Source organism: Prosopis cineraria, unplaced genomic scaffold (assembly GCF_029017545.1).
Source record: "Prosopis cineraria cultivar Desert tree isolate PC_DT_omini unplaced genomic scaffold, ASM2901754v1 PC14, whole genome shotgun sequence".
NCBI classification, from domain to species: Eukaryota; Viridiplantae; Streptophyta; class Magnoliopsida; order Fabales; family Fabaceae; genus Prosopis; species Prosopis cineraria.
In genome coordinates, this window is record NW_026555345.1 from 23,429,079 (window position 1) to 23,456,084 (window position 27,006).

The following is a 27,006-nucleotide window of genomic DNA, read 5'->3' on the forward strand; positions in this document are numbered from 1 at the left end:
AAAGTTGAGGTAATCGAATAATTTTCTTTACTTGATCATCTATTTTAACTGTTTAAGAGTATGAATATTATTGCTTGAAAATGTTTTAGAATGAGCATATTTACTAAGTGAATATTTAATGCATGAAATCAATTTTTAAAGATTTGAGTTTATGAAATTGCATTTTTGTGATTATATATGTATGTGTACATGGTTTTATACATGTGGATATATGGTTTATGCGAAAGCATGATTATAGGGAGAGAGAGTTCACCTATAAGGAGAAGTAGTAAAAGTTTATATGGCATATTTTCTTTAATACTCACGGGGTGCGATGTTGGAGAATTGTATCTCTTTAGTACCTTTTGAAATGCGGTGTTGGAGATTATCACCTTAGTGCCCATATAAGGTGTAATGTTAGAAATTTAGGCCCCTTAGCATTTGTGATGCGATGTTGGAGCCAACAACACCTCATTATGTGTGATAGGAGAAACCATAGTCTGAAAGTGAGATAGAATGCCTTTAGTTGAGTGATTCTATCATTGAAGGTGTGTTCAGGGCTAATAAGTGTATGCATTGATCTAAGGCGAGCTTATAGTTTTGAGTCATGGTGATTTGAAAGTTCGAATGGTAGTGATCATGTTTATGAAAGTGGTGAATAGTAGTGAAATATAATATTGATGAAGTGAATATTTTATTATTAGCTATGTTTAAAAGTGTATTATGCAATACTTGCTTATAGTTACTTGTGATAATTAATAGTAGTGAGTTATTCTATTGCCAAGATTATTATCTTACCTCGTGGTTACATTTTATAGGTCAAAGTAATGAGTTGGGGGAAGGGAAAGACTCTGAATTAGCTTAGTATTGCTAAAGCCGAGCAAACTCTGAGCTTGTGTAATGAACTTGTTTTTTGGTATATTGTAGAATGAAAAGTTGTCATAAGTTGACTTATGCATGGTTTAAACTATGACTTGTAATGATTGTATATCTTAGCCTTATAAGTGTTGAATTATATGAAATAGGCTAAGAATTAGTTAAAATTGTTGTAATTTGTAGTGATTTTATAAATCTTAGCCTTATGTATAAATATATGGTGAAATGAACAACATGGGCTAAGATTTAACTATAAACATGTTGTGAAAATATTAATGGTAAATATGTAGTGAATGAATTAGATTTTGGCCTAAAAACTATACTGTGGTGATATTTTAGGAAAGTTCTTATTTAGGAAAATAGGCTGTTGAGCGGCCAAATCTTGATTTATGTATATATATGATGTGAAAGGTCCGTTTGGACTTAATTCTAGGCCTCGAATGGTCTTATGAAACTAAAGGATTAATTTGAACGCTTTGGTGTACCTAAGTATTTAAAAAGTAACTTTTTGCACCTAAATGTTTAAATTTTGATCAAACTGTTGGATCATGTTCAAAGTTTCTCATTAACTAGCTTATGAAATAAGCCTCATGTGGGCACTTAAATCACTCCGATCAAACATCATAAGTGAAAATAACACACACCAAAAGTTTGCTCTGCAAACTGTCAAATTACTGTCACATGTGCTGTAGCGTATGGCACAAAAAAGGGGAGCCTGTGGCTCTGTGTCATATGCCATGGCACATGTCCCATTTTTAGACCTTGTCTCCTTGATTTTAAACTATGACTTGAGTGTATAATTTCAATGATATTTCCAATTAAGAAAACATTGTGTTTTGCACTTGCACTAATTATTAATGCATAATTGATTGGTTGTATTTTGGATCCTAAAATTATTGTGTAAGCATGTGGTAAATTTCAAAAAGGTCAAAATACTCGTGTAAGTGTAGTGATGTTAAAATGTTACTACTATGTAATTCTTTTAATTAAATGCAATGATGGACCTCCCCCTATTGTTTTTGACATTGAGGGGTTGATGGTTGAAAATGAAAATTAAGTGTTACTATATAATTGTGGTGTATTGCACAGGTGGTCCTAAGTCCATTAAGTATAGTCTAGGTGTTAAGTGAAGCTTTTGGCACATGTATTAAATTTTGGACAACCTTGTTTGTGTGTAAGTGTGAAAAAGTTTGAAAATATGTTTGAGTGTTCAACTTTTTCGTGTGAAATTATTTGGGAGTAAAACTTATGCCAATAGCTATTATATGAAAGGAACTTTTTGTAAAAACTTAGATCACTTTAATTGGATACCGAATGGAGTAATGGGACATGTTAGAAATTGCCCTTGACTGTTGTCAAATGACAAAAATTGTTGTTAAGATCCTATGCAATGCGTCCTTGGCACATAACATATGGAGGAGCAAGTTGTGGTGCATGTGCACATGGCACGACATATTCCCTTGTCATTTTCTCACTTGTTATTTTTCAACTATTTTTGAGGTGTTTTGATTGTCAAATAGTACTCCATGCTTTTGTATTTGTTTTTACTTTATTTTAGAATTAATAAAGTTGTGTTTGAAGTGTTTTATAAAGTTTAAACTTGGAATCCCAATTTTTAAAAGAAATACCCTTAAATTTTTTAATACTTGCAAAAAGTTAACCATCGATATTCAATCCTCTTGGATTAATTCTATGATTTCACACAATGTGTTAGTTAAATGTTGGTTTATTAAGAATAACCTTACTATTTGCACAATAAACAAGTTTATGATCTATGATGCTATTCAAGGGAGTAATTTGCTCATTTACCCTTAATTATTTAATTTGATGTCCTATGGCTTAATCATCATTCTTCCTTATTATTTTAAAGGTAAAAGTCTATGTTTGCCTTTGAAATATTTTTTGAGGAGCACTCAACACTTTAAACTATTAGTTGGAACAATTTTATTTTTCAAGCAATTAAAATGGATCATTTTTGCCCTTGCCATTAAATTCTCTAATGATCAATGTTAGAGTCCTAGTTAGCATTTTCTAATTATTAATGTTGGAAATTTGACAATAAGGGGAAAAATGCTTGTTTTAATTATTTCAAAGACAAAATTATTTCAACTAATAGATTAGCGTGTTGAGTGCTTTTTAGAGAATATTTTAAAAATAAAAATGTACCTTTATCTTATTTTTAATTTAAATATAAATTATTTTAAATTTTTTAGTCATGACATGAAATACATTATTGTTAATGGATGATTATGAATTAACTATGTAAAAAGACACTCCAAATTCTGACACCTTTATTGTGGGTTTTCAACTTTTCCTTTCAGATTTTAGTCAATATCTAATTGCTATTGATTTGATGTTCTAGCCTCTAAGATCTCACTATCATTATTTCTTATTACTATTTTGAATGCTACCTCCATTCCATTTATAAGATATTCATCTTAATATCTATTATACAATGTCTTCTAATAAGATTCTTTGGATTAATATAATGAAAATATTTGATAAGATATTAATTATGTTTTGAATACAACCCTTGTTTAAATCCATTAATTATAAGAGAGAATATAATATAAATTTTAAAATTTTCATTTTAAATAAAGATAAAATTAAAAACTTATTCTATTTTAATCAAAGTCAATAATTTAATGATTTTGGTGACTTAGTTGAATGTTTCTTGTAAAAGAGATTAGAAGGAGTAATTTTAGATAAATTTACATATATCATTAAAATTTATTAAATATTCTGTCTGTTAAAAAATATAACACATTTTAATGTTTCAAAGTTTTATCATCGCATTTTTTTTAATATCTTTAATGAATAAATTACTTTATATTTATTTTAGAGTGAAACATTTATGATAAATATAAAAAGATTGTGTTAATTTAAAAATAAATAGCTGCTTTATCAAGATAAAATTTAATTAAAAATATTTATATTTTTAAATAGGAGGAATACACTTTACAACTTTATTATTTTTTTCAAAAAATAATTATAAATTTTTAAAAATATCCTTCAATTAATAATTGTAAAAGATTGAGGAAAGAATATAACAAGGGGAGAATGATAATATTAAAAAATTATATTTAATAAAATTTTATTTTTATCAAATTATTTATATTTTCAGATATCAAATTATCTTCAAAATTATTTTATAAATTGAACTGCAGTGAGTATAAAATATTTTCAGTTTTGGGGTTATGACGTGGAATTTATTATCGTTAAGGGGTGATTACGAATTACGAATTGATAATTAATAATTTATAATTACTTACAATCGCACTCCCAACGCCAGCACCAACACCTTCATCGCGGTTTTTCAACTTTTTCTATCTATCAAACAATCATCACTACTGTCAATGTCACTAGTTTCTCCCGCCACTTGATCGCGTTCTAATCTAACAGCCTTGCTTCGAATCTTCGATGTGAAGGCTCGCCGAATAGGTGAGCTTGCATTTCGATGATGCTCACTTTTCTTTTATGTTCAATTCGTTTGAGTGATTCAGGAAGCAGGACTTTTTTTTTGTTTGTCAAAGTCGGAAACTTCAATTCTGGAAGATCTTCTGGATTGTTCTAGTCTGATATGCTTGCAGAGAAAACTTAGATCAAGAGGGATAAAAAGGCAAAGTCTCTAAATTTCGAATTTCGCGCTGTTTCGGGTTTCAATGGACGTAAACTGAAGCAAAAGGAAGCGTTTTGACTACAGAGATGATTTTCGTTAAAAGCTGTATGCAATTAGGTTATGTTCATGGATTTATTTCTTCGAGATGCCGCAACTCTTCTCTTTCTACTTGTTTCGCTGCTGCCAAATTTAGTGTAGCAGCAATCCTTGCTTCACTCTCTCCCTCTCCCTCTCTCTCAACTCGACGAGTAGTGATTTTTCTATCAGGGTTCTCAGCTCGGACTTGGCATTGAAGCTTCAATATATGCTTCCTCTCCTGTCATTTGATCTGTTATTAGAGAGACAACTATTTTCTACATAAATGACACATCAATTGGTTGCAGAACTTGGACTAGGGTGTTTCAACTTGCTGTATCTAATGTTTATTTATCATAAATTCGTTAGTGAAGCTGCAGATTCCTGATTATATGTTCAATATTTCAAACTGTGTTTTTTGGGTAGTGTGAAGGCAACTGCCTGCCTGCTAAATATTCTATTTTCGTCATTGGCTTGTACTCTTCTTGTCTTTCATTGATTCGTGGCAAGCAACTTCGAGTTTTGAACTTGTGATTTCTCATCAACCCTGTTTTTGGATGGTCAGGAGATGCTGCTTCAGTTGTCGTTCGTCTACGACAAACATTAGATTCTCAAGTACAAAATCTTCTTTACATCGAATTCCCTGTGTTTACTGTGGCTTAGTGCAACTGACTAATTGTTGTTGAAGTCTATAATTACTTCATTATATCTGATTTCTTTTGAAAATTGTGATTTTCCTTATATTCTCTTTCTGATAATTTCAGAAAACCAAGCATTACCCATGGCTCCATCTAGAAAATCCAAAAGTGTCACTAACAAAGATAAAAATACAGAGAATGTTAGCAAGACTAGGCCGCAGGGTAGTCCAGGAATTCAGAAGGTATGTTTGCTGCTAAACTGCTTTACAAAGAATTATTGTTACACATAACTTTGTTTACAATAAGGAAAAATATCATATGTGTGAAACTTTGATGCTTAACTTGCATGTTGGTGCTTTTTTTGTTGATCTTTCTATTTAATTATGTGTGTATGTGTGTGTGAGAGCCTGTGTGTCATGTTGTGGTTACACACAGACATACGCACACTACAGTAGGTGGTAAGGAAGAATTTCACTTGTATATATATACCAGTGTTGGAATTTTTTTACACAATTTCTTCATTTCCACATTAATACCTTGCACCTAACAAATAGCTTGACTTTTGATGCCATTCTGGTGATGTTAACTTTTAATTGATACTAGATTAGACATCAAGTTGAATTCAAAATAATAATGCTCTGACCATTGTTTTTCTAGATGGTCCGATTGATTGATTACATGGTTGAACTTTGATGCGTGGATCCAGCAAATATGACCATGTTGTGCTTTTGGTGGTCACATTTAGTTACTGAAATTTTGACATGGGTGTTTGAATTGATTATAACAATTGAAGATAAATTCCAATAATAATGCCAAAGCACCTAATTTACAAGTGCAATTCCATGATGTATGTGGATGTACTCTTTGTAATGTTGCTCAATATTAATTATTTTTTGTTTATAGATATTTGACAATGTTATTAAGAATAAATAGGTTTACGTGCAAAGAAACTAAGAGAAAATAGCACGCAAAAGCCAAATTAAGCAAGACTAATCAGCTAAGCAAAGATTGTCAACCTCTTTGCACATGCCCCATAGACATGGTATCCAAATCGTCATGATCAAGAAGCTGGAATTTCAATCTTTGCTGACGCTATTGTCTGAAATTAAATTAATTTTGAAACGACATATGAGGGGCCTGTTTGTAATCCAAGCTTTAAGCCCAAAGGGTTTTCACTTTTCACTTGAAGGGACAATTTAGAAATATTAATAAACCATTTATTGGCGTAGCCTTAACAGCTGAAGCTTTTAGTCTGAAATGGTCCTTGATTGAGATGACAAGATAGGTTCAGAGACCAAATGGTCAAGATTTTGTTCTAACAAAATTTTTATTATATAATAATGTGTATTATGGACCATGGTTTGAAATCAATTAATGTATTTTTCAGGAACCAGAATAATCTGGATTTCCCCTAGTGTCTTCTAGCAATCCTTTGTTTCCTTCTTGTACAGTTTATTTTATTTCCTTTTTCCTGAAAGATAACCGTAATTTGATGACGGTAGGATATATAATTTATTGTGTGCCTTTATGCATATGCCCCCTTGTGGCATTTCCAATGCATTTGTAGTTATTTATGATAAGAGGAGGCAAAACAATTATGATGTGCATTAATGAAGTATGGCTCTTTTTACTCTTTTGTATCCCTGAGAGAATGACTTAAGTTCATTAAGAGAGATGAAGTAATTGTAAGCTAATGTATACCAATGTTATAAATCCTCTGGTGGGACCAAGTGATTTGCTGCAAGTTTAATCTTGTTATAGTAGTGGAACATAAGATAACACAAAAGTTGTACTTTAATACTTTGGTTTTTCAGTGTAAAGCAATTTCATTTCCTACTCTCAATATCTGCGTTGAAAAGGCTTCATTATGCATGTGTATTATACCAATTTACATGTTATAAAGTTGGGGCTCATTTTAAAGGATCTGCAGTTCCGCCTTTGGAATATGAAGTTTGGTTTGTAATAAGACCCGAACCAATATCTCCACAGAAACAACAATAAAGACACTGATAACAATAAATGAGGGGAAAATGCTGAGGTTTTGATATTAATAAATTGAGAGAAACCGAATCAGAGTTACAAGTCTGCCTCTGATTCTGGCCAAAACCCTATCTCCCCTGAATGATCACAAAAGTAACAACATTACAAGCTCAAACCTCACAAGAGGGTTCACTCCTTCTGGCATTCGAGAGGCCAGTCTCTCCTCTCCCTTCTCTTCCTCTCTCTTTTTGGATATCCCCACAATACAAGCAAAAAGATAAAATATACCCACAGCATGGACAGCATGGCTTCCCCCTAGCCCATACCTCCCAAAAGATCTTAGTTATGGTCAAAGATCCCACGCTACTGTTCCTTACGGCTAGAGACCGAAGGATAAACCTCTGGACCAGTTACCATTATTCTACTAGAGTCATTCTTCCCCTTTGACTTCCTTTGATAAGTCTTAGTAAAATAATGAGGGGCTCTATCAGTTTGTCTCAGTCCTTTCCCTCTTTTCTTTCATCACTGTTCCTCTATGACTCTTCACTCCATGAAACTGAAAGGAAGTTGTCATGATAGTTTTTCTGGTGTCTCATTAGGAGTTTTCTAATTTAAGAAAAAGAAGTAACTTGTTAAATTTGGTTCAGCATTATTTGCTTTAAAGTTCATTATTACTTTTCAATGATATGCAGAAGAGAAAATTGGCTGACATGTTAGGACCTCAATGGAGTAAGGAGGAGCTAGAGTGTTTCTATGAAGCTTTCCGTAAATATGGGAAAGACTGGAAGAAGGTTAGTTTATTTGTCAGTGTTGAGGTGCTTCTCATTGATTAAGGTTGGAATGAAAGGTGGGATTTTCGTTTTGCTATAAAAGGGGTATGCCTGTACTTGCTGTTGCCTAAAATTCTTTGTAAAGTTTCTGGGTCAAGCTTGTATCTAGTTATTTGAACCTGCCTTTTTTCAGCTCATGGTCTTTATTGAACATTTTGTCCTGTACTTGAAATTTTCCCCTTTGCTTACAGGTGGCTGCTGCTGTGCATAATAGATCTTTGGAAATGGTAGAAGCTCTATACTCTATGAATCGAGTAGGTGCAGTGATAGCCTTGACGTGCTCATTAACTTGTACACATTGCCTAATTGCATATCCCACAGACACAGATTCTAAAACATACTGCACATTTACATTTAGAAGCCGATTAAGGTGTCTTGGCCTTGGATTTTGTAAATTTATACTTCCAAAATAATTATATGAAACGGAAATAAATGAGCTGATGAAATTGAATATTTCTATTTCTTTGTTTATTAAAAAGAAAAATAGGAACACTTTTTCATTTTTAATATTTTTGTTCCTGATATATAGTTACGTTTTATCTCATATATTATGCCCCTGGCATGTTATTTTTTCTTTTCTTCTCTTCTCTTAAAATTTATAGGTTTACTTAGAAAACAAGAAAACAACTAGATCTAATTGATGGCAAGCAGCTTATACATTCAAATTTCATAGCAAATGAAGTAGGTAATGATGTACAAGAAGGAGATATTGCTTTACGGGAACCTCTATGATGATAAAGGAATCCTCCTGTGATGCGTTTTGTAGAGAAAAATTGTTTCATTTTTTAATTAAGTTTCACTAGTTTGGTTTATTTGGTGATGTATAATATCACATTTTGATGGAATGGATTAATGTGGTATATTGTTTTTAAACCAAGAATGTTCTGGGTTATTTTCAGGCATACTTGTCTCTTCCAGAGGGCACTGCTTCTGTGGTTGGACTCATAGCAATGATGACGGATCATTATAATGTACTGGTAAGCTTGAACTTCAATTTAAAGCTATATTGAATATTTACTAGGCATTACTTTTTCTGTAACATTCCTGTGGCTGGTTTGAGTGGTTCTGTTTCCTGACTGTTCTTGCCTCCAGCTATGGTATAGATAATTCTCTCACCCTGTATTTCAGTTTATTTAACAAGTTCTTTGTTTTCCTCTAGTATTTTTAATATACGAGGGTTGCCTACTTATTGAAAATTGTGTAGGGCTATTATCCAATAAGCTTACTGATCTGTCAACCCTCCCATGCCATGATAAACAGATCACTCATAAGATCATAAATTGTATTGCTAGTGTCGTTACATTTAGAAAAAAATGTGTATTTATAAAAATGTTTGTGATTTGCAATGGGTAATGGGCAAATTTTTGAAAGGTTCAAATGCAAATGTAATATGGATGTTTTAATTGGAAGGGAGGAAGTGATAGTGGACAAGAAACCAACGAAGAAACAGAAGCATTTACAAAGCCTTCAAAATCTTCGCGGCAGAAATGTTCAGATGGCAACTATAAAGCATTAGATGGACATTTTTCAGATCATTCTCAGTCACATTCAGTTCTATCAGGTGATGGTTGCCTGTCATTGTTGAAGAAGAGGCATTCTGGTGGGTTGATATTCTAAATGCATATGAAGATTACTTTGATTCATTTTCCACTCTCTTGCTTCAACTTGTGTTTGGTTTTAAAAATCAATTCTTACATTAAGATTGAGGAAGAACAATATTTTCTCCTGCTGGAAACACGTCAGATGCACATACACTGGCACAAATTTTCTTCTGTTTTCATTATTTGGTTAGCTCCTGAATTTCTGGAAAGACTGCCTCTCCTCTAATAGTGTCTACTTTTATATTTGAAAGCGACTTCTATCAAGGCTCTTATTTTTTTATTTATTGTTATTTGGGGTTTTGTTTTAAGGAATAAGTTCTCATGCTGTTCGCAAAAGAACTCCCGTGTCCCTGTTTCACATTCCATTGGTAAGGATATTGGTGAAAAGCGTTTTTCACCAGCTAGGCAAGGTTCCAGGCAAATGGTCGACAGTAATGATGTTGCTCATAAGATTGCATTAGCACTGACAGAGGCTTCACAAGTAGGCGGGTCTTCCAAAGTTTCTAGATCACCAAACAATAAATCTAAGGGCATTATGTCATCACCTGGTCAGAATAACGAGAGGAAGGTATGCAGTTTGTCCAGTTGTATTATCTGATATTTTTAAGATGAACCAATTAACTGTGGGCAATCATGGTTCTTCAGCACACTAAATCAGAAGCAGCAGCATCCAAATTTTGCCATTCTGACTTGAATGAGGGTACCTCTGAATTGAGTTTAGGAAGCACGGGGTGTGGCAATGGAGATTATTCTCGAAAACTGAATCAACGGAGCAACAGAGTGAATGCCAGAAGAGGAAAACATGAAGAAAAGGGAACAAAATACTGCAGAAAAAAGTTCGAACTCAAAGGAAATGTGAATAAGCATTTGGATGATGTAAAGGAAGCTTCCAGTGGGACAGATGAAGATAAAGGACTGGATTTAATCAAGTATAAAATAGACACTAATTTTGCTGGCACCAAAAGTGCTAGGTCCTCTTTCAAGAGTCTCAGGAAGGAAAGTAGAAAAGTATTGCTTGAAAAAAAAGGTAGGCTTAGTTTTTTGTAATTCAAAGGTATTTTTGTAGTTCCAATTATTTCCTTAATTAAGTTGTTTCCCTTTTGCGGCTGTTAAGTAGGCTTATTATTTCTAACTTAAATTCTGCTCAGAGCATGCCGTATATTTTATTGAACACAGGATCTCATACTCCTGAATATGTTGCCTAACTTCTTAATCAGTGGATTAATATGGAAGTATTGCTTTCATCGTATGAATGAATGTTTTTTTATTTAATTAAGAAATAGGAAAATAATGAGAAATGTATGGTATTTTGTTATATTATCTCACTAATATTTTTGTTAAATCTTCTGTTTTGTTCTATAAGATTTCTATTGTTTTCCCCAAATATTTGGAACGAGAGCTAAGTTTGGCCTTTTGCTTGAGATAACACAATACAAGCACTACTTGCCTTTTATGGGCTTAGTTGTTAGTTCATTTGCTAGGTAAGAATTTGGAACAAGTATTTAAGATTGCAAGAACTGAATTTGTATTACTTCCGCTTCTTTGATATTGGGTATTAATACATTTAGCGTGTCTCTGTTTGTATATGTGATGTTAGTATATTAGGCCAGGCTTCTGGGGCTATTAATAGCTTAATATAGTCACTGTGTTGAACTAGATAGCCATGTCTTGGCATGCATGAGTTCAGATTAAAGTGAATGAGATTCATGTGGCTTCTCATATGTTTTGAATACTAGCAGTCTCAGCTTTTGTTCTTGTTGATGTTTAAGTAACATGGGGAAGTAAGTTTGAGAAGTATCTTCTTTTTCTATCTCCCTTTGCATTTTGATAATGAAGGGTGATATTATTGTCAAAGTGTGTTATAGATTTACCTGAAATAGCTTCTAGCATGTTACTCTCCTTAACACAGTGCTTGGTTCAACAATGGGGAAGGGAGGGATTTAAATATTCCCTTCTTTGGTTTAGAAATGGAGACCAGGGGAGGGAAAATAATAATAGACGGACAGTTGTACACCTATTACATTTAAGTTGTTTCCTCTCATTTTATAAATGTTTAATAATATATAATTATGATATATTACAAAAATAAAATAAATGTATTTCCACAATAGATGTATTTTTAATATTTATTGTAAATTTTTTATTGATGCATTTTTAAAAAATACATAAAAAAAAACAAGTGTATTATTATTTATTTTTGTTAACGTTTAATTGATGTTTTTTTAATGTATTGAAAACATGGTGCTTTGCTTATATTTGAAAGTTACAGGTGTGCATGTATATGACGTGGTTGGCTGAATAAATGAATAGATCTTTTTGTATTTTTTTAGAAAAAGGAGTATTCATAACATATGCTTTTTTTCTTGTTTGTTATTAGTGATAGTGAATTGTCCATCTTACGTGCTGGGAAAAGATATATAGTTTTTGTCCTTTTTTTAATTTTTTTATTTGTTCCTTGATGAGATGAGAGGGGAATCAAAGAATTTGTGGTCTGGTTACTGAAAGAATATACAAATGCCATTGTTATCCGTGTGAGCAGAGAATTCAGAAGAAAGATAAAGCAATTACCCGTGAAGGTGAGTTTATTAAGTTGCACATAAGGGCAATACAAGAATATCTTTAAATAATGAAGTTAATTTAGTCATAATAAATGGGGCTGGACCCCTCCCCTCCAAATTCCCCCACTTTTGGAGGGGAGGGAAATTTTTTTGAACCAAATGAAGGAGGGGAATAAAATCCCTCCTTTCCCCTCCAATCAAATGGACGATAAATTTTATCTACTTATCTTTTGATAGCAATAGTAACAACAACAACAACAAGTCTTATCCCATTAGGTGGATTCGGCTACATGGATTATATGACGTCATTGTACTCTATCATTTATTAAGCTTTTAAAAATATTGTTAATTAAAAGGTCTTGCTCAACAACCTTTAAAAGTGTTCTCTTCGGTCTTCCTCTACCCTTCTTGACAGAACTCAAAGTTATCTATTATCTTTTGATAGCAAGAAATAAAATTTATTTGGATGAGAATATTTTTACATTTTGTTTATATTTCCACCATCTGGTTAATACTTGTTTGTCTTCATGTTTTACCTTTCTTCTGGCTCTGCCCTTAAAGTGTGCACTTTGGTTCCGATTTGAAGCATGGTTGTTATCACACATTTATTTTTTTTTTTCCTCTTGATGCCTCTATTTGTAGATGAAGGCTCTTCTTTTGATGCTCTGAATGCCTTGGCTGATCTGTCTTTGATGATGCCAGTTGCAAACCCTGACACCGGTATGACATTTAAGTTTGGACCAATATTTTCATGCCGTTTCATCTAATTATTCTTTGCTTCTTCCTCACAAGGGTGATTTCCAAGTAAATTAGAATCTTGCTAGGACTATGTTGTTTACTGCTGGGCATTCTGAGTGTTTTCTTACAATTCTCCGTTCATTACCTTTTTTTATGTTGTTTCCTTTTTATTATTTTCTTTCTTGTCCAAGAAGTCAATGTTTATATTCTGCTTCTATCAGGATTGATTTATCTGGATGAAAATAAGAAAAAAATTGACAGGTGAGAAAGAAGTAGGAATAGAAGAGATTAGATGGATGGAAGAATGAACTCAGAATTCATTAACTGTCAAAGCTGTCTCCAGTTTCTGTTATGGGGCTATTTAATGATTCTATTTATTAAAACTAACTAACTTCCTTCTTTCTGTTACTAACTCTGATTGACTAACTAATTTGAATCTCCTAAAAATTACACCTACCAAAAAGCCAGCACTGTTTTTCTGGTCTACTTCATGCTATTATGGCCTTCAGGGCCCAAGTAAATCCAGTGATCTAGTTCAGCAACATGAGAGCTTATCACTCCAGCTCTCAAGAGGAGTTGTCTTCTATTTCACAGCCACCCAGTCCCATCATAGGCAGTCTTCTCTATGAAAGCAAATCACCTACAGATCTGTGTATTTATCTATCTCTCTTTATACAAATAAGAGAGAGTGATATTTTAATTTTAAATTTAAATCTAATATGGAGTCTTAGTTTTATCTGTAGAGAAGCCAAACTGATCCTGACATGTCACCAAACAGATACTCATCCTCCATAGCTGGAACTTCTCCTCATCATCATGAGCCATAAGTTTAATGGCAACAATTACCTTGTTTGGTCCTGAAGTTGCCTTGATAGTCATTGGGGCCTCGGAAAAACTATAATATCTCACTGGAGAAGATGCTGCCCCTGCCATTTCTGACCCAAAAGACATGACTTGGTTTGTTGAAAATAATAATAGGATGTTATGGTTGGTCAATTCTATGATAACTTCATTGGAAAAGCATTTGTCTCGGCCAAGAAAATCTGGGATGGTATATGAGATGCTTATTTGAAGGTGGAAAATTTTGCTGCCCTGTTTTAGATTAAAGGCTTCTTAAGGAATCTGAAACAGGGTCATACCTTGGTAACCAGTATTACAATGCCTTGATGAAGTATTGGCAGTGACTTCAACACTACGAGATCTATGAGTGGATCAACTCCAATGATGGGTAACTGATGCAGGGTTTTGGAAAAAGAATGCAGCTAAGTTTTTTTCCTTTTTTTGTTACTTGGATTGAGTATTAAGTTTAATGAGGTCAGGGGAAGAATTATGGCTACACGACTCCTGCCAGTCCTTAAAGTTTTCACCAATGTTAGATATGAAGAAGGCAGAAGGCAGCTCACTCTGTTCAAGTGAGCTGCTTGCGGCACCTATGGGTTTGATGGAAATCCTGTAGATATGATAAGCTATTTATGACCATTGTCATAAAGTAGGTCACACCAAGGATGCATGCTGAAGGATGCATTGAATGCCCACGGATTTGAAGCTAAGGCAACCATGGGAAGGTCATGGTCTCATGGTTTTCCTGCTTTTCCCAGTCAATTTTTTTCCTTAGACTTTGGCTCCTTTTTATTATATCTTTCTGTGCCCTTTATCATTGTTTGTTCATGCAGTATACTTTTGGTTATTTATACAATTCCTACGTTCAGTTTATAATTTGGCATTGTTTACAAAGACCTATTTGCTTTCATCATACTTTAAATTTGGAGCCTTTGATATGTTGTCTTCTGTGTGTTTAGAGTCACCTGTTCGGGTGATGGAAGAAAGCCAAGGAGTTGTTGATGAGTCTCAAGTGGAAACCGATCATGCAATTTTGAGTGATGAAAGCACTGCTTTAAGTAAACTGGGTTTGATTTCTTCTGATCATGGAGTTTTAGTTCCTCAAGAAGAAGGCGCCTTCCACCTTGATGCTAGAAAGAGGAAAAGAAGACAAACATCTTCAATATTGAAAGTAAGAGTCAATAAACTTCTAGCCTTGAGTTGTAGTTTTTCTTTTAAAATAATTTTTTACCCCTTTTGTATTAATTACAGTTTTTGTCCCCCTTGCATTTAAGAAGCTGCAATTTGGTACCTATAGTATCAATTTGAACAAGGCATCCCTTTAAATTGGCAAATTGGTGCAATTTATGTTGCTGGGGTGGCACTCTTTCTGCTGACTGGATGCATGCCTCATCATTTATATAAACAAAGATAGTAACATGTCAGCAAAAAAAATTGTCAAATCATCAAATACACACTAAATCTAGAGGGACCACAATGCAACCTTTTCAAAGTTGGAAACACTAAAGTGCTACAGAGGCTCTGTTTTTTCAATAGCTATCATTTCTCTTTATTTCTTATTTGATGTTTGACATTTAATATTCTACTGAGCAAGGGCCTTGCTTATTGCTGCCAATATATTAAGTATATCTCAAGTGTTTGAAATTTTAGTTCATTTTTCAATGTAATTTAGTTCTTCACTTGATTCCAATCTTGGAGATAGCTGTAATATGTTGGACAGAGTATAATAAGTGACAACGTTGCATGCAATATCAGGAAGGCTTTCTATTTCGCTTTGGAAAATATAGATAATTAGTTTATCAATAATACTACTTGTAGTTCACTATTTTTATTTGGGGTTGGAACGTATGGAGAATAATAATATCACATATCAATATCTTTTCCTTGTACATAATGTTTTGTTTCCTTATTACCTTTTCTCATTGTTCCTAATTGTTGGAAGTTTGATCCATTGATTTTGTGCTTGTGTTCAGAGTTTTTAGTTAACTGAGTGCTTTTGATTGCTTCTATTCCTAGGGTTATATTTCATCCCTCTAGCTCTAGGCAAGAACCCTACCAAGCATTTATAGTTCACACACACCTGTGCACACATGTTGGTGTACTTGTTAGTGTTGATTGACCACTTATTTGCATACGTTTGTGGCTTTTTGCACTGTTGTGCAATAAGTCTCAGTACCTAACTTTTGTTTAGTGGATGTTCAAGTTTGAGGTAATTTTTTTCATTATGATGAATATAAAGATAAGATTTGCTTTACATGGAATTTATTTATTTTTCGCACAAAAGATATTTAAGACTCATGTTGTGACGGAATTTTTTTTTTTTTTTGATCCAATGTTGTAACATCGATGTTGATTGGGGCTAAGGTTCATTTTTTTTGGGGTGGTTTTCTTCCTGATTTTGTCACTAGTAGACAACCAAACTTCTTGCCATTCATCTATTATGAATTACATTTGTAATATCAAACCTTTGTTTAGGTGATGAGCTTTTGTTCCTTGCTAATTGAAATTGACAACCTTTTCTTTATTTCCGCATCGCCACTTATAGTATCATAGTACCAACATCATTGCAGGCTACTGACAACGTGACAAAGTCTGTTGCCAAGGGTAAGCGCTCTTCTATTTCTACACCACAATCAAGACAATTAAAGGTGGTACAACCCCCAGGAATGATGTCTTCAAGTAATGATGACAAAGGAGGAAGGGATGATTTGCTGCTATTACCCATGAAAGTTTCACCTACAGACAAAGCGGGTCTAGCAACCAAAGGAAGGCATAGGCGGAAGATGGAAAAACCAAAACCAATGATACAACAAGATAGAAAGGTGTCAGAAAATAATTTTAGTGGTCAACATATTAAATCCATTCTCCAGAACAGCGTATTAAGACACAAGGTTGGTTACCCCTCATTTATGTGAATAGATGTTGGCTGAATATTTCAATCTTTGATTTCAAAGTTGTGTTTTTCCATTATTGCAGGAAAAGCTTATTCATTGCCTGTCTTCACATCAAATTCGGCGATGGTGCACTTTTGAGTGGTTTTACAGTGCTATAGATTACCCATGGTTTGCAAAGATGGAGTTCATGGAGTACTTGGACCATGTTGGATTGGGGCATGTTCCTAGACTGACTCGTATTGAGTGGGGGGTCATTAGGAGGTATTTTGTCTGGCATGATTAATTGTACTTGCATTTGCTGCTAGACTTTCCTGTCATTCTTGTTAAAATATTTCATGTATTTGTTACTCTTGTGCAGTTCTCTTGGCAGACCTCGGAGGTTTTCTAAGCAATTTTTGGTAGAAGAAAAAACAAAGTTAAATCAATACCGGGACTCTGTTAGGGCACATTATGCAGAACTTCTTGCTGGTACCAGGGAAGGCCTTCCAACTGATTTGGCCAGGCCGTTAATTGTTGGACAGCGTGTCATTGCTATTCACCCAAAGACGAGAGAGATTCAAGATGGAAGCGTACTAACTGTTGACAACTGTAGGTGTCAGGTTCAGTTTGACCAGCCTGAGCTGGGGGTTGAATTTATCATGGTATTCGTTGCTCACACTACTTCATTTATTCAATTAGAAATCCTATCTTATCTTCCTGGGATTATTTTCTTATCTGTAACGGAACAATAAATAATAACTAAATAATTAAATATAATAAGTATTTAAATAAAGCAATTTTTTTTTAAAAAAAATGGAACCAGTGTGCTCAGGAGAAAAGTTGATGCCTTCGAACACCAACTACTTGCACTAGAGGCAAGATCCAACTACATCTCTTACCCTTATCACTTGAGTTAGCCTTAGACAGTGTTCACATATCTATTTTTCTTAAAAACCACAATCAACATTTTCTTATATTTAACTAGGATGTAAAATTGATTGCTCATAATAAAGTAGCTGATGTAACAACTACTAACAAGGTATTTTCAGAGATTGCTATCTGCTGGTAGAGACTGTGAGACTCTTACATGATAGTTCAGGCTATACACTTGTACTTATTATAGTAGTTCTATATGGGTAGCTATGCCACTTAAAGTATAGCTACATGAGAGTATATTTTTTCTTATTGTAGTTCAAGAGACTATAACCCTGAAGGAACTCATCTGCACTTGTTAATCAACGTGGGAAATCAGAACATTAGTCATGTATCATGTATGAGCTGGATGCTCAAAATGGAAAACCCTACATTATTTTCACAAAGACTCATTTTTCTTTATCATCTTGAAATACCATCAATATGTGTCAGGACACGTAAAAGATAATGAATTTTATAGCCTATGATTATTCTATGCATAATCACAAATTGTAAAGGCTGTTTCACTGAATTTTCTCAACCAACCTTTTCTTCAGCTTTACCCCTTGCCCTATCATTTATTTATTTTTATAAACTTGTCCTATTATTTCTAATTTTCAGTAACAAAAGAATAATGTCACAAAAGTATTTTCATGTGGCAGGATATTGACTGCATGCCTCTGAATCCTAATGAAAATATGCCAGCATCTCTGATAAGGCGCAGTGTGATTCCGGATAAACTAGATGACAACCTTATTGAGTTCAAGCTTAATGGGAAATTGAAACAAGGAAAGATTGAGGAGCACAGGATATTGTTCCCTAGCGAGAACTTTGATCATGTTGATGCTCCTTATATACCCCCCTCAGCTCATGGCGTCAAAAGTTTATTGAACCAGGTACAAATGTATATTCAGACGGAATGTAGTTTCTTTGGGTTTTATCTTATGGTTGTAAATACTTTGAAGTATACATTTGTAAAAACTCTTATCAGAAGACTATTTTCTCTTCAAATGACACCTTAAAAGAAACTAGTTTTTTTAACCAATATAGAGTTTAGTTTAAAGAGAAATTTGGTGAACTCCTTGTAAGGATATTTCCAATCAGGAATTTTAAACAAGAGTGGTTAACTGTGTTCAGAGTGTAGAGATCAGCTCATATAGTAATTTTGACTTAATGCATGCTTGGAGCTGAAATAGGATTAGTGTATCCAGCTTTTAATTCGATTATTTATGGCTAAATATTGCGCAATAGGAAAATACTGAGTCTTGCGATAGGACTTTTTCAATCCCTTTTGATGCCAATTTGTGCTAATAGGTTTTTGCACCACAATATGATACAACCTATTCTAATTTCTCAGAACTGGCTACATGAGAAAGAAATTCCCCATATAGGATATCAGATGTCACAGAGAATTGGTACACTTCGTTTTATACGTCAATGCTCTGTGGTCAGTCTTGGTGACTACTCAGCACGAGCCCAACATACCCGCCTGTCCTTTGTGCTTGTGTTATTTTTGTACCTGCTCTCATCTCTTGCCTTTTTACTGACCTGACGTCTTTTGCCTCCATTTCCCCTATTTTGACAACATTAATTAATATCATGCATGTGTGCACCAGTATTACTTTTCCATGATCGTTATTTTCACTATAGTGCTTAATATAGTATAGTAATGCATAAATTTATAATTTGTAAACATGAACGGGATTTCAGGTAGCCTCATGCCATAAAATCAAAACTCTAAAGATTTTTAAGGTTTTTTCTTTTTTTTGGGTTGAGAAAACTAATGCCCCTTTTGGTTTGTGTTAGAGAATAAATTCTCATTACTTTTTTTTTCTGGTAATGTTTATTATACCTATGTAGTCATTATCTACTTTATTTTTTTTTCTTCCTTTTTTAAAGTAGGGACTCATGGTTTATTTTTCATTATTAAATCACTTCATTGTATTTTCCCTTTCATTTCATATATCAAAGGAGCACTCATAATTTAATCCTTCCATCAGGCGCCCCATAGTGATCATGCATGTTTTTCTGTTTCTTGTTTTCCAAGAAAATGTTTCTCTTGGACAGCTCACAACTTTTCTGTTCTAACATTTGTGTTTCTTAGAGAACGAAAATATGGAATCAATCTCTTTTATTTCTCATTTGATCAAATTGGTTTCTGTTGACGTTTCTTCTAGCCGTATTGTAGAGTCAACTTATTAATATTATATTGTCCTGCCAAAGTTTCCTGAGTAGTTTACTTTGTCCGTTTCTTTTCTTTTCATTTTGGCTCCAGGGCATCTCTTCAAGTTCCAAATTGCAGGCTAATGTTGCTTGCAATGAGATCGGTAATGCCTTACTGTCAGCAAATTCTAAAGCTTTTTTTCATGAACATGTTCCATCCAAAGAAGCTGGCACAAATGCTGTTTTTGAGCTGGCTCGTGCTCTTCACAAAAAGGTACTCCCTAATGAATAATTATGACAAAGGAAAAATATCTGCGTTTCAAATATTCCTATTATAATATTGAAGTAATGAGCTTATGTCTGTGAAGGAAATTGTGCTGTCTGAACTGAAGCAAATGAATGATGAGGCATGTGAAAGACGGAACTATGGGGACCACTCTTTAAAGGATTCAGAGCCGTTTAAGAGGCATTATGCTGCAGCATTGTTGCAGTTAAATGAAGTGAACCAGCAGGCATGGAATTCATGGAATAATTAACACTCAATTGCACAATTAAGTTCGTTTCATCTTTCTTTCCGCCCATTTTCAACGACTTGCAACTTCATGAGTGGATTTCATTTGTGCAGGTCTCTTCTGCCTTGTTTTGCATGAGACAGCATAACACATATCAGGGGAACTCTAATTTACGACCAAGGCCCACAGCTAATTTGGATGATCTTGGTGGTCATGCTAGCTCTTCGTATTGTTCAGCTTCTCACAACCAAAATTGTCGATCTCATATAGCTGAAATTATTGAAAGTTCTAAAAGAAGAGCCCGTACAATGGTTGGTGCAGCTATTCAGGTATAGAAAGGTTACCCACTTTGTGAATAATTACTGCGTGTTTGCACTACATATTTAAAGTGAACTTAACACTAAACTTCGCTCAGCCCTTTACTGTGTAATATGTTTGGTCATGCCAAATACTTGAAATTTTGTGTTATTATCCTTTGCCTGCACCACTGATGACACTGGATGGTTGGATCACCATATTTGAAGATTCATTTGGATGATTGACTCACCAATTATTAAGGAGTTGATCAATAGATTGTTAGAGCGCAAGTCAATTTCTTGTTTATTAGAAGCACTTTAATAATTTTAAGTGAACATTTTACACCAGTTTGTATGCTGAATTACTGGTGACCAGCTGCTAGATGATTCACTTTCAATTTTAATTTAATCCTTGAGGAGTCATGTCACTGTCAATTTTCCGGATCTGACTATAGTTTCTCATAACTATTATTGCAGGCGATGTCATCTTTTAGTAAGACACAGAGTAAGGTTGAAGGAATTGAGGAGGCAATTAATTTTATAAATAATCGGCTTTCAGTGGATGACCATGCTGCTCCATCCTCGCAATTCATGCCCACAGATTCTGTTCATGCCACACTAGTTTCTCAGGATCAGATGATTGCAAGTAAATCAAATCCTCTGCCAAGTAGTCATTTACAAGATCCTGAACTAAACAGCTCATCTGATCAAAATGAAGTGAAAATTCCCTCGGAACTTATTTCTCAATGTCTAGCTACATTGCTGATGATCCAGGTACGTCTAGTGGCTCTTCAATTTACCGTTTACCATAAACATTGCATATGGTCAGTCTCACCTCCATTGTTGTGGATGTTTAGTTGTTTTCACCTTTATTTTTAAAGGAAGCAAATATTATATTAACAATAAAATGTCAATAAAATACGTGAATTAAATATCCAAGGAGAAAAATTATGCTCAGAATTCAGAAAATGGAGTCATCATTAGAAGTCAAAATCCTATGGCTGGAAAAGAGATTGATTAAGGTGCGGAGGTCTTCAACAACTGTGTTGGTAGCCGAGCCACTGAGGAAGTTTGCAGAGATAATTTTTTTTCTTCACGAAATGTTTGATGAGATGATTCATTGGGCAGTTGAAGTAGGGCCAATAATTCAGGATCCACCAAAGAGCCATTCTCAACGCAGCTTGATGGGACAATGGGATATTACAGTTGATTTCCAGAATTGAACATTAAGCAGGGTGGATGAGGCAAGTTGAAGGATGATCGAACATTTAGCAGTGTTTGGATTTAATCTTCTTCATCCATGTAGTCCATTAATAACCAAAAGGTTATTGTGATTGAATTTGGAACCTGGCAATTGAGTGCAATTATAAGCACCCCACTTGAAGATAGAATCCAAAAAAACATACGAAACGATGTGGTTGGGGAGATTGTCCATAATGAATAATAGTTTCTAGTTTGCCTGATCATATTGAGAAATATGATGATACCAATTGAGAGATATTATCATGATAAAGCTTAGGAAGAGCCTCTAGTAACCATGAGATAAGACCATTTTCCCCAATGTCTAGATCTCAGGAGCAAGCATTCAAATCATAATGTTCTAGTGAAATGGCATTGTGAGAAAAGATGATTGATTGTTTCTGACTCACTGCATCCAAGAGGACAATTAATGGAGCAATTGATATGATGCTTTTGCAAGACCTCTCCAATTGGTAGAGACTGATGAAGCAACTTCCAAATGAGTAGGAGATATTTCAGAGGCAGCCAAATTTTCCAAATAAAACTCCAAATTTTATTGGAAGATAGCCTCTAGAACTCTCTTAAATCCCTCCTTTGCTCTATAGCTACCATCCATGGAAGATCCTCAAATGAGCTTGTCGTTTTTACAAGTGACAAACTCCGCCTATGTTTATAGCTGGTCCCAAGCCCGGGTAAAGGAGGAGGGTTGTGTTAGGCCATCAACAGCCAATGTAAAAATTTGTTGAATCTATCATGAACATGGACAATAGACGTTATAATGTTAATGCTAGGTCGTTGCCCGTAAGTAACGCGCTGCATGGCTCGAGTACAGTGATAAGTGAGTTAGAGCCGCTGCATCGGCGCCCGGATGTAGTGTTAAATGAGCAAGGGCTACCGCGTCATTCTGGACGCACGCGGCTAAAGAAGTTAGTCCATAAGAGCAAAATTAGATTTGGTACTTGGAATGTTGGGACATTAAATTGTAAATCTGTAGAGGTTGTAGGGGTTATGATTCAAAGAAAAATCAATATCATTTGCTTGCAAGAAACAAAATGGCGTGGAGAAGAAGCTAAGGATATTCAAGGTTTCAAACTTTGGTATACAGGAAAAGTAAGTGCACGCAATGGAGTAGGCATCATTATAGATAAGGAGTGGAAGAAGAACGTTGTAGCAGTTAGCAGAATTGGAGATAGAATTATTTCTTTAAAAATGATAATTGGACGTGAGACTGTTAATATTGTTAGCGCTTATGCGCCGCAAGTCGGGACAGAAGCCAGTCTTAAGGAATTATTTTGGGAGGATCTAGAGGGGTTGATTCGACACATACCACAGAGTGAAAAGATTTTTATTGGAGGAGACTTTAATGGGCATGTCGGGAGGGAAGCTGGTCAGTATGCGAGGGTGCATGGTGGTTTTGGTTTTGGAGAGCTAAACAATGAAGGACAAACTCTTCTTGATTTCTCATTGGTGTATGATTTTAAGATTGCCAACACTTGTTTCAAGAAGAGAGATGAGCATCTCATCACTTACAAAAGTGGAGCCTCAAGGTCGCAGATTGATTTTCTTTTGGTTAGGAACACAGATAGAAAACTTTGTAAAAATTGTAAGGTGATACCCGGAGATGCTGTAACGACACAACATAGGGTCCTAGTCCTTGATGTGTGTATTATGAGTAAAATCCAAAAACGTCGACAAGTAGTAACACCAAGGATTAGGTGGTGGCAATTAAAAGGTGAGAAGCAATATATTTTCAAGCGAAATCTTTTGGATAAAGGAATTTGGGATTCTCAGGGAAGTGCTAACATTATATGGGAGGATATGGCTAAAAAGATACGGAGGTTGCAAAAGTAGTTTTGGGAGAATCGAAAGGTTCTGGTCCGAGAGATAAGGAGTCTTGGTGGTGGAATAATAGTGTACAGGACAAAATCAAGTATAAGAAGAACTGTTTTAAAGCCATACATTTGTGTAACAATGAGGAAAATTGGGAGAGGTACCGTATGGCTAAGAAGGAAACTAAGAGAGCTGTGGGTGAAGCTCGTTCTAAAGCTTTTGAAGAATTTTATAAGAACCTTGAGACGAAGGAAGGAGAGCAAAATATTTATAAGATTGCCAAGAGTAGGGAAAGAAAATCAAGAGATCTAGAACAGGTAAGGTGTATTAAGGATGAAGAGGGAAGAATTTTAGTTACAGATGATGAAATTAAAAATAGATGGGAGACTTATTTTTCTAAACTTTTCAATGATGGAGAGGATTCATCTAGTAACTTGGAGGATTTAGTAACTGGTGAAGGAGAACAAAATTTGTCATTCTATCGAAAAATACGTGATAAGGAGGTAAAGGAAGCTCTTAAGAAAATGGCAAATGGTAGAGCCAACGGACCTGATTGTATATCTATCGAAGCGTGGAAATGTTTAGGTGAAGAAGGGGTGAGATGGTTAACTAAGTTATTTAATGTGATTTTACGGTCCAAGAAAATGCCTGATGAGTGGAGGAGAAGTACATTAATTCCTATTTATAAAAATAAAGGAGATATTCAGAATTGTACTAACTATAGAGGGATTAAACTCATGAGCCACACAATGAAATTGTGGGAGAAAGTAATTGAGCACAGGTTGAGATTGGAGACAAGTATTTCTGAGAATCAATTTGGTTTTATGCCAGGTAGATCAACTACAGAGGCGATTTATCTACTAAGGGGATTAATGGAAAAGTATCGTTGTAAAGATAAAGATCTACACATGGTTTTTATTGATTTGGAAAAAGCTTATGACCGTATACCAAGAGAAGTGCTTTGGAAAGCGTTGGAAAAAAAGGGAGTACGGATTGCTTATATTAAAGCCATACAAGATATGTATGAGGGGGTAAAAACTAGTATAAGAACGCCTAGTGGTCAAACAAAGGATTTTCCTATAAAGATTGGACTACATCAGGGATCATCTCTGAGTCCTTATTTGTTTAACTTGATTTTAAATGTTTTGACGGAACATATTCAAGAGGAAATCCCGAAATGTATGCTCTTCGCGGATGATATAGTTCTTATAGCAGAGACAAGAGAAGAGGTTAATTGCAAACTTGAGTTATGGAGGAGGACATTGGAGTCGAAAGGTTTTCGTCTGAGTAGAAGTAAGACGGAATATTTATATTGTAAATTTGGTAAAGGACTATTCGAAAATAATTTGGAAGTGAAATTGGGAGATCAAATTATACCTCAAGTGGAAAAGTTTAGATATTTGGGAGCCATTATTCAAAATGATGGCGAAATCAGTGGAGATATTTCACATAGAATTCAAGCTGGGTGGTTTAATTGGAGAAAAGCTAAAGGAGTTATTTGTGACCGTAAGGTGCCTAATAAACTTAAAGGAAAGTTTTATCGTACTGCTATCAGACCGGCAATGTTATATAGTAGTGAATGCTGGGCTCTAACGGGACAGCAAGAGCATAAAGTTGGAGTAGCAGAGATGAGAATGTTACGATGGATGTGCGGACATACACGTAAAGATAAAATTCGAAATGAGCACATACGCGAAAAAGTGAGGGTGGCACCTATTGAGGAAAAAATGGTAGAAAATCGGTTGAGATGGTTTGGGCATGTACAAAGAAGACCAAGGGAGGCACCAGTGAGAAGAGTGGAACATATAACTTTGAGTCCGATTAAGAGAGGTAGAGGAAGGCCTAAGAGAACACTCTTGGAAGTTGTTGAACGTGATCTCTTAATTAATAATATTTCTAAAAGCTTAATAAATGATAGAGCACAATGGCGTCTTGCAATCCATGTAGCCGACCCCACCTAGTGGGATAAAGGCTTGTTGTTGTTGTTGTTGTTGTTGTTTTTACAAGTGACAGAAAGAGGAATATTCACCTCAGTTCTGTTTTACAGAGTGCAAAGTTTCCTTGAATCCTATCTGGTAGCAGACCATGTGGAAGAAGATGGAATGATCAGATCTGAGACATGAAATCATTTTTAGAGGGGGATGGCCTAGAGGAGCAAGTCTGGTTCAGAATACCAAACTTTGTGGTTTGTGGTTACTGCTAATTATCGCATGTCCTATATTTTTCTAGTTAACTCAGATTTTCTCACGAAGTTTTGGGGCTCTTTAGGGGGCTACTGTGTCCTGGGTCAGGATCCCTGTAAGATAGCAGCTATTAGCTAACTATTGAAACTCCCTTGTTGTGTATGATGAAGCTGGAGTTTCTAGTTCTGGAAATTAGAAACACATATGATAGCATGAAAAGTAAAATACTCTTTCCTAGTCAATCAAAATTATAGCAAAAAGCCACATGGAACAAGCTCAAGTGATCAAGGGTGAGATGAGGTGTAGGTTGTGACTATGACAACTCTCCTAATGTAACAAAACATCAAAAATAACAAAAAGTAGGATTGGCTACTCTAAGAAACGCATTTCATTTGTGGTACCTAACTGTTTTTGTTTTTTTACTAATGTCATTTGGGATTATTAAGATGCATCCAATTATTTCTTGTCTGGTTCCACTCTACTTTTTGAGAAAGTGATTGTTGCTGCATTAAGGACTACATGGTACTTTTGATTATTATTACTATTATTATTGCAAATTCTTGACCTGCACCCTGACCCATCTCTGTAAAACAATAACAGAAATGTACAGAAAGACATTTCCCACCTGCCGATGTTGCTCACGTGCTAGATTCTGCAGTCACAAGCTTGCAGCCATTTTGTTCAAAGAATCTTCCAATATATGGAGAGATACAGAAATGCATGGGTGTCATCAGAAATCAGATATTGGCACTCATACCTACCCAAACTACCTAGCTTCAAATCCATTTCTTGTCATTTGATAAATCTTTACGACTCTCAGCAATCTCACTTGATTAACCACCCATGGGGTATCCATGTATTTGATAAAACACGTGAATGCTAGTGTTGGTATTACATATGTGTTTTTATTATGTAGATAACAGCTTGAACTCTCTTCTGGTAAAAAAAAACAAAGAAAATTACACCTTGGTGTCCTCTCTTCCTCAAGATTTTTTTTTTAATGAAAAAAATTTAGGTGAGTTGGATTCCAAGAGCTCACCAGGGACAGGGTATACCTCCAAACTAGAAGAGTGTTTATAGAAATATTTACAAATTGCCCACCAGCAAGGTTCTTATATTGACAGCGAGATTTAATTATAGATGTTTTATTCAAGGTATTAAAAATTGAATTACTCTCAAAAAGATTAAAAGATAGCTTTAAGGTGGAAATATCTTTTCCCCATTTGTCATTGATGGAAAGACAGCTTCAAGGTGGAAATTACTT

The 27,006-nt window shown here is 34.7% G+C and overlaps 1 protein-coding gene across 1 annotated transcript; it reads left to right on the forward strand.

Annotated features, from left to right (window-relative positions):
• The first annotated feature begins 4,157 nt into the window (after positions 1-4,157).
• Positions 4,158-26,710, forward strand: LOC129292382 (protein ALWAYS EARLY 3-like). The gene is given in 22 exon segments (XM_054929945.1): positions 4,158-4,296; positions 5,115-5,164; positions 5,314-5,429; positions 7,860-7,958; positions 8,189-8,251; positions 8,897-8,974; positions 9,408-9,597; positions 9,908-9,940; positions 9,943-10,166; positions 10,244-10,625; positions 12,067-12,174; positions 12,799-12,876; positions 14,694-14,905; positions 16,305-16,625; positions 16,711-16,889; positions 16,987-17,269; positions 18,182-18,415; positions 19,795-19,956; positions 20,051-20,194; positions 20,308-20,523; positions 20,968-21,264; positions 26,343-26,710. Coding segments are annotated over 20 exon segments (3,576 nt in total). The 5' UTR covers positions 4,158-4,296; positions 5,115-5,164; positions 5,314-5,330; the 3' UTR covers positions 26,517-26,710.
• The last annotated feature ends 296 nt before the right edge of the window (positions 26,711-27,006 follow it).